The 8,553-nt window shown below is 44.5% G+C and overlaps 1 protein-coding gene across 2 annotated transcripts in view; it reads left to right on the forward strand.

Moving 5' to 3' along the window:
- Window positions 1–5,678, forward strand: part of TBXAS1 (thromboxane A synthase 1) — a 197,101-nt gene extending 191,423 nt beyond the window's left edge. Inside the window, exons 10-13 of one of the 2 annotated variants that reach the window (XM_033161799.1) lie at window positions 687–775; window positions 2,258–2,395; window positions 4,233–4,395; window positions 5,206–5,678. In XM_033161799.1, the coding sequence (XP_033017690.1) occupies window positions 687–775; window positions 2,258–2,395; window positions 4,233–4,395; window positions 5,206–5,280 (465 nt within the window). In that variant the 3' untranslated portion in view covers window positions 5,281–5,678. The remainder of the gene's footprint in view (window positions 1–686; window positions 776–2,257; window positions 2,396–4,232; window positions 4,396–5,205) is intronic. The other variant, XM_033161797.1, reaches the window with a different exon arrangement.
- Window positions 5,679–8,553: the final 2,875 nt, after the last annotated feature.

An 8,553-nucleotide genomic window follows, 5' to 3' on the forward strand; every position in this document is an offset into this window, starting at 1 on the left:
TAGAACGTTTGGCTTATCTGAGCATAAGGTGTTTTGTAGCAGTTTATCCTACGTGAATTTTTAGGAGAGCCTGCTAGAATTCCAAGTACTCTCTGCTTGATTCATCAATGTCTTGCGTATAGTTTTGCTGCCCTCGCCTGGCAAGACAGAGCAGTAATTTGTGCTGTTGCAGCAATTTCCCTAGAGGAGGAGGAGGAGGAGGAAAGGGAAATTACTCATATGCCTCTGGGCCTTTCCCAGCGGCAAAAGTGGGCAGGAATAAATCAGGATGAAATACTAGAAAAAATGTGGAGTCCGGGGGGGGGGGGAATATGCCACCCACATTCTGCAATAACTTTTTTTTTTAGCACGAGTGTATTCATCGTGGGAGTTCGGACTACGGAATGCATAAAATATGGGAATGTAGGAAGCTGCCTTTGACAGACCAATTGGCTCAGCAATGCTCCAGGGTTATGAGCAGCCCTGCTGGAAGATGCCAGGGATTGAACCTGAGAGCTTCTACATGCAAAGCAGATGCTCTGGGCCTTCCCTTGTGTGGGTGGGGTAAGCAGTCAAGTCTAGCTGGCTCAGAGACTTCTTCTGCATCTTTTATTATTGAAGGGGTCCCATCAGAGAAAGTAAGGTGGAGATAAATATCTTAATAAAACATAGTAAAAAATAATTACCCTCACAACCACCTTTTACAGGGTGTTCCTGACTACGAAAACATACACGAACTCCTCTACTTGGATATGGTGATAGCAGAGACTCTGCGCATGTATCCACCAGCGTTCAGGTTAGTAGAAATCCCTCTTCCAGAATCTGTCATGCACGCTTTCTCAGGCCAGGACTGCGTATTCAGAATCTGGCAGTGGCTGGATTGCTGCTGCTGTGCTTTATTTGATTTCAGTCCTGCCATTTGATCCAGAAGGATTGCCAAAGCAAGATTGTATAACATAATACAATATAAAAAAAAACACTGGGGCTGTTTTAGCCCCTTCCAAAGGCTTGGTGTTGCTCTGGGATTGGCTGAACAGGTGTCGCTGCAGAGAAAAGGGACGAGATGTCTGGTGTGTAATTCCCTCAAAACAAGCACTTTCTGAGCCCTGCAGGGCTGTGATATTGTGACTGTGTGGCCTGTGCCGAGGCCAACATTTATTCTTTTTCTTTTTCTTAAAAATGTCTACCCTACCTTTTTACCAGCCAGGTTGGCTACGTTGCTGATACTTGATTTTGAAACAATGAAAGGATGAACTTTCAAAACAGACAAACAAAACAACCTAAAAATATTAACAGTTCAAACGGCAGCAACTAAAAATAGAAAGAGGCAGGTTCATCTTATCTGATATTAAAAGCTTGAGAAAAAGAGGACAGCTGTAACCTGGTGCCTAAAGGATAACAAATGCCCGTGTCAGATAAATATGGTTGGGAAGAGACCACAGAGGTGGCTGGTCCTTGGTGAGGAAGGGGAAGCAAAGGTAGCGGGACCTGAACAAAGCCTCCTCTGAGGATCTTGGCATATGGGACATGGCAATACTTAAAGATGCCCTTGCCCCCAAGCCGCTTATAGAGATTTTAAAGCAGAAATACAGCTAAGCCAAAAGGGCACCCAAATTCTGCTGCCATATTCAGATGTGCAAAACTGGGGGGCAGGGTTTTCAGGGGTATGGTGGGCAGAATGAAAGGAGGATCTCACATTAAAAAGTCTTGCTGGATCAGGCCAGTGGTCCTTCCTAGTCTAGCATTCTGTTCTCAGAGTGGCCAGTCAGATACGGTACCTGTGGGAAGCAGGACTTGAGCTCAACAGTTACTTTCCCATCCTGCAGTTTCCAGCAGCTGGTATTCAGGATACTGCCAGGAAGAACTGCCCACCCACTGGAATTGACAAGGGGGTGTTCCTCCCACTTGCTGCTGCTCTAAACACACACACACACACACACACACACACACACAATTTCAAGGGGAAATGTATTTTTGTTTCCTAACTACTCTTTGAAGTGTGCTAGAAAACAAACCGGAAGCCAATGGCAGTCCTTTTTAGTGTCAAAATATGCTCCCTGCAAGCAGGTTGCCAAACTAAGTGATCTGGACAGCCATATTATCTAAGCAGCCTGCTCTCTCCCCACTTGAGGAGTTTGCTTTTCAGTGATCCTAGCCATGCTTCCCTCACTCAAAGCAGCCCATCCTTGAAAGGTTTACATGCGGAGGCTTCTCCAAGTACGTCTTCCCTGTGCATTTGTCTTTGCATTCTTGAAACGTACCATCTTTGCTCTTGTAGGTTCACCCGGGAAGCAGCAAAAGACTGCATAGTTTTGAAGCAACGTATACCTGCTGGTGCTATAATGGAATTTGCTGTTGGACACCTCCATTACAATCCAAAGATTTGGCCGGAACCTGAGAAGTTTATTCCCGAGAGGTATGTGGTCTGTTGTTCTCCCTTTGATCAGACCCAGTAAAAGAAAATCCTGTTTCTTACACAGCTGATAATGGAAGGGCATTGATTTGTGAGATAGAGATAGAAATAGCTCACTTGGTGGGCCTTGATTTCTCCGTTACTACTTATGCAGGACCAAGGATTATGGTGCCCTCTTACTTTTGCAGGCTTTGGCCAGGCTCACGTGAGCAGTTATTTTAACCATAGTTTCTTACAGTGCCATCATATAGACCAAGCCCAGGTGTCAAATGCTGCCCTGCAGACCTCTCTCTGGCCCTCGAGATTCTCCCCAGGCCAGATCCCCACCAGCCTTGCTTCACACCCTTCTTGAGACTTGTGTCCTTGAATTCTGATCCGTACCATTGCTGGCTTGGAGGGCGGATTGACAGGGGTGTTTATAGTAGAGGTAAACTTTATGTTCATTGATACACCCAGCTTAGCTTCTGGCTCTGCCCACCCCGGGCCTAATGCACTTTTACTGCCACCAAGATCTAGCCTGCATGTTGCTGTTGGAACACAAACACCCAGACAGTGATGTCTGTAATGTAGCCAGCTGGGATAGCTCAATTGGTAGAGCACAAAGACTGTTAATTTCAAGGTGATGGGTTTGAGACCAACAATGCTGGGCCAAATATTCCTGCATTGCAGGAGGTTGGATTGGATGACCCTCATGGTCCCTTTCCAACTCTATAGTTCTATATAGAGGGAGGAATGTTGTTTTCTGCTGCTCCAGAGAAGCAGACACGGGGCAATGGATTCAAACTACAAGAAGATTCCACCTAAACATTAGGAAGAACTTCCTGACAGTAAGAGCTGTTCAACAGTGGAATTTGCTGCCAAGGTGTGGTGGAGTCTCCTTCTTTGGAGGTCTTTAAGCGGAGGCTTGACAGCCATCTGTCAGGAATGCTTTGATGGTGTTTCCTGCTTGGCAGGGGGCTGGACTGGATGGCCCTTGTGGTCCCTTTCCAACTCTATAGTGCTGAGTGCTGCTCTGTACTTTGCCATTAGGTACAGGATGGAAATGCTGGTGCAAAGAAGTGTGCATGCACACGAAAGCTCATACCAGGAACAAACTCAGTTGGTCTCTAAGGTGCTACTAGAAAGAATTTTCGATTTTGTTTTGACTTCTTTCCACAGTACTACTTTCACCCTCAGCGGCTGCTGTACGGGGTCCTGAATCGACTATCTCCTGTGCTAGCCTAATGCTGTACATATTCCCATAGTAATTCTGGCCACCACAGAATAGTTTCTCTTGGTACGCATCCTTCTAGGTGAGAGATAGGTAATGTCTGAGGCCCGCCACATGCTGTTGGGCTCCAACTTCCCCCAGGCCAGCATGGCCAATGTTTAGGGATGATGAGAGCTGTCATTCCACATCTGGAGGAGCTAAGCTGTTCCCTTCCCCTGCTGTAGACTTCTCACTTTGTTGAAACTGGCAGGAGTGATGACACGGTGTCCTTTCCCCATTAGGTACAACTACCATTGTCTCCAGAACCTGCTAAACTGGGAAGATGCATGCATGAAAGGGGCGTGGCTAGCTACTTAAGACTTCGGGAACAGACCCCCAATTTTGTACCTGCTAATTTATATGTAGAGATGCAAATTTAAGCTGTTGGGGTGGGTTGCACTGTGCCCCACCCTTAATTTGTTGGCAAGAGGAGCTGCTTATGTGTTTATTAAAAATGAAGAACAAACGGGCAGATTAATGTGGTTACACTGGCATTCCATTTTGCTTACAAGATGATCGGGCACACTACAAAGTGAAAATACGACAGTTTTAAGGTTTTGTTTTTTATCAATTGGTTTTCTTGCCTCACAGGTTTACAGCAGAGGCCAAGCTGCAGCGTCCCCCACTTTCTTACCTCCCCTTTGGGGCTGGCCCTCGTGGATGCATTGGCACCCAGCTGGCTTTGATGGAAATAAAGGTGACATTTCTGAGAATCTTGCAGAAGTTTGAATTCAAAGCCTGCTCCAAGACAGAGGTTTGTAGCGATTCCCGGAGCTATGTCTCTTTGCACAGCGGAATATTATAGAGGGGAACTGTGTGTTGGAATTGGAGTTGTTTTTAAGTTTTTGTTTGACTGTCTTCAGCACTGTTGTGTGGATCTCTACCCAATCTTTTAAAAGCAGATTTGGCACCCCCATCTATGATCATAAGTGGAGTACTGCAGGATGGGACCAAAGATCTACCTAGTAGAGCATCCAGTTCCCCAGAGTACCCAACCAGAAATCAGTGGGAATCCAATGTGAAGCCCACAAATAGGAAATGAGCACATATTCACTGCATCTATATTCCACCTTTCCTCTAAAGAGGTCAGGGTAAAGGATTCTCCCCACACAAAGCTTATACCAAGAACAAACTTAGTTGGTCTCTAAGGTGCTACTGGACAGTTTTTTTATATATTCTGACTGTGTCAGACCAACACAGCTACCTACCTGAATCTCACCATGAAGTTGTTAAAGTGCCACACCTCTTAACAACAACAAGAAGAAGAGGTGCTGGTATTGCATTACCCTTGAGTACCCCCTGGGGGGAAAGCACTGGTTCTGCCATTTCTGGTCTTCTGATTGGGAAAACCTTCCAGATGCTGCAAAACTACAGCTTCCATCAGCCCCAACAAACATGACCCATGTCTGGGGTGGTGAGAGGTGTAGCTCAGCAACATCTGGAGGGCCAAGATATTCCTCACACCTGTTCTAAGGAGACCTGTCTGGCATTTAGTGAGCAATGGGCTTAGGGGAAGTTTACCTCTTAACTTGCTTTTTGTGTTCCGTTTCTGCACCCAATCCAGATTCCTTTGAAGGTGAAATCTCACATGACACTCGGACCACAAAATGGAGTCTACATCAAGGTGGTTCCTCGATAGAGCAAAACGGCCAGCAATCCTGATGTGCCTTCCAAGGAGATGCCAGCTTGCTGTGTGATGTATTACTGCTGCAAACTATGTGCTGGAAGAGCCCTTCCCCTTTTACCTTCCTTGAAAATAACAGGTGCCTATTGGATTCTGCCGTATCTTAGCTGAGCCAGAAAAGATTTGTACGACAGCCTTGTATTTAAGAACTCGCTGAAAAGCCATAGCCAATCAGGAATTCCATGTGGGCAAGTGAACTGAGGGAGAGGGTGATTTGCCCTCCTTACACCAGCCCATTTGGTGAAAGGCACTTTGAAAAACTAGGCTGCTAAGAGGCTGGTATCCTGCATTTCTGTGTTGGGTGCAGAGCAGGCTAACTTTCTCAGAAATGCAGATTACTGTATTTTCCGGCGTATAAGACGACCCCCAACTTTTCCAGTTACAATATAGAGTTTGAGATATACTCGACCACAGATTCTCCACCCGGCATGTAAGACGACCCCCGACTTTTGAGAAGATTTTCCTGGATTAAAAAGTAGTCTTATACGCCAGAATATACAGTACTAATTTGGGGGGGGGGGTTTACAAGGTTGCCTTAAGAACTAATGGGAAAGTTAGGAATACGGGTAGGCTAATGAGCTAGCACTCCCTTCCAAACCCTGCCACGGAAAGCTAGTCCATACATGCAACAAAACAGAAGCAGCAGTGCAAGAGATCTGCAATTCTTGCTCCACTTCTGCTGCAACATGGATGTGGATGCTTGAGATCCACTTAGCTCCCATGATGACTTGTGCCTATTCTTTGAGTGTAAATAACTATTGACTTGTGCTGGCATGTTGATCAGGCAAATTCTCGTAATGGTTGTCTACAAGCAACAGCCAAATCAGTTTCCCTTGTCCTCAGTTGATTAGAAATTGGTGATGGTAATGTGCAGGTTCGATCCCCGCAAGGAACAGATGCATATTCCTGCATTGCACGGGTTTGGATTAGGCGATCCTCAGGGTCCGTTCCAACTCTACAATTCCTTTACATAATTAGCAGTTTATGATCTTCAAAAGGAAAACTTCCTTACATTTTCTTAGAAGAAATCTTAGGAGGCCAAATTACCTATCCAGACCAATTCCTGCAATTCTACAGGGGAATCTCATAACAAAAAGAGAAGCAGAATTTCTGATGGGAGCTCAGAAAGCAACATAACATATGATGCAGAAGGTCAACTTCTGCGGAAAGTCCCTTGGGATGTAATCATAAACCCACTTACTAGGAGCAAGTGCCATTGAATTCAATCATGTTGGGGAAATATTGCAGTTAAAACCCAATACTTTGGGTGCTGCCTGGAACAGCCAATAGAATCCAGACACCAATTACCAGTAAAACAGGGGGGGGGAGAGAAGGTGTTACATGGCCAGTACCACCAGCAGGTACTATGGAGTAGTACACCAAATATGAAAACAGCACAAACATTTATACACTTACAAGCAAAAGGGGAGTTATGGCCATATCCAACATCTGCTTCTACTGGTTTAATCATGAGGCACAGCAACGTTATCTTTCTCTCCTGCCTTTGTATCTGAAGAAGTGTGCATGCACACGAAAGCTCATACCAATCACAAACTTAGTTGGTCTCTAAGGAATTTTTAAATTTTATTTTGTAATAGCAATAGTTCCTGCATACATGCTGTTCTGTTGTTCTCTCATTGTTTTCTTGCAAGCACAAGCTTCACAATCCAACCAAGCCCTTCTCTCACACATTTCAGTTTTCATTGTATAATCACAGAATCAAGAGTTGGAAGGGACCGCAAGGGTCATCCAGTCCAACCCCCTGCATTGCAGGAATCTCTTGCAAAACATGGGGCTAGGAGTCTCATGCTCTTACCAACTGAGCTATCCCCAAAAATAAATAATTTCTCCAACAATAGGATGTGTACATCTGAGTGACATGGGTAGCCATGGCAAGAACAGAGGACATTTTCCAACTAGAACTGTTTTACCTCTAGGTGTCTATTAACTATTAACAATGAAACAGGTACATAAGTGAGGGGAGCAGAGATCTCTCAGAAATAAACCACTATTCCATTGCTTTATGCTATTTTCTCCCAAGGCTGTCTCACTTCTGGGATCAGAGCCAACTATGAAGGATGGGTGCGGGGAGGTAATTCTGTTAACCAAGTGCAGGGAGACAAAACAGGTGAAACTTGCATCATCTGCATACCCCTTTTTTATATTTGCATCAGGCATCTCCTCCCAGCCCTCTTCTGATGCCTGAACAAGGCAGACATATATGATTAAAGATCTTGGCTCAGCTCCCACTTGCTCAGCCACAAGGTAGTTGGCAATGAGAAAGTCAACACATCACATTAATTTGTTCGCTGGATAATTACAGCATGCGCAGTAAGCACTATAGACGTGGCAAACGGCAACACAACTTCTGAAAGCTCAAAGTGTCATCAGTTTCAGGGTGGCAGAACTCTACTATGAAACTTTCACATTAAGATCTCAGGGAAGAGGAGAAGGGGGCCAAAATATAGATTGGGGGGGGTGTTGTTTTGGCTGAAGTCTGCTCCATACAAGATGCTTTTCACATGGATCTGTGGCTAATTGCCAGAAAGAAAAGCAGAAAACCTGTTGCTGTGACAGATTATTTTAGTTGCTCTGATTATTACAATGAAGCATCTTCAAGGAATTCTTTTCTCTGTGCTTTAAACTGCACATTTAAAAACAATTGGGGAAAGGAACTGTGCTTCTTCATAGATGACTGTAACAATACTTTTCTGAGTAAACAAACATTTAAACTGCTATTATTGATTACTAAATGTGAAGCATTTGTATATTTGCTTTTACTGTCTAATTGACAATTGTTTTTTACATTACAAAATAAAGGTACTTTGAAAGAGTTTGTGTATACTTACTGTTTTTCCTGTGTTTCTTTGTGGTGCTTCTTTTTTGGCAGAGGTCGCCCCAAACTCGCAGGGCTATCTTTTTATTATAGCCCTACAGAGCACCTCTGACCTATGGCAGTTCTTTCTCCCACTGGAAACATCTTCTGTGCCCCCAATCCAACTCTAGCAGCATAAAGTTATATGTAACTAGTTGCAACGGAATGAACACCCAAGTGAAAACAATGAAGTATGAATGAGTGACCTTTACATTAGGATGTGCATCTACTGTTACTTCCAACACCCACTAATCCAGAGACATCAACATGCCAAAAGCAGCTTCTGTATATGGCTATCTGGATTGGAGCATGTATATCATTCTCCCTTTCTAAGCGAGGCCCTAGTTTCTCTT

Source organism: Lacerta agilis, chromosome 10 (assembly GCF_009819535.1).
Source record: "Lacerta agilis isolate rLacAgi1 chromosome 10, rLacAgi1.pri, whole genome shotgun sequence".
Classification (NCBI taxonomy): domain Eukaryota; kingdom Metazoa; phylum Chordata; class Lepidosauria; order Squamata; family Lacertidae; genus Lacerta; species Lacerta agilis.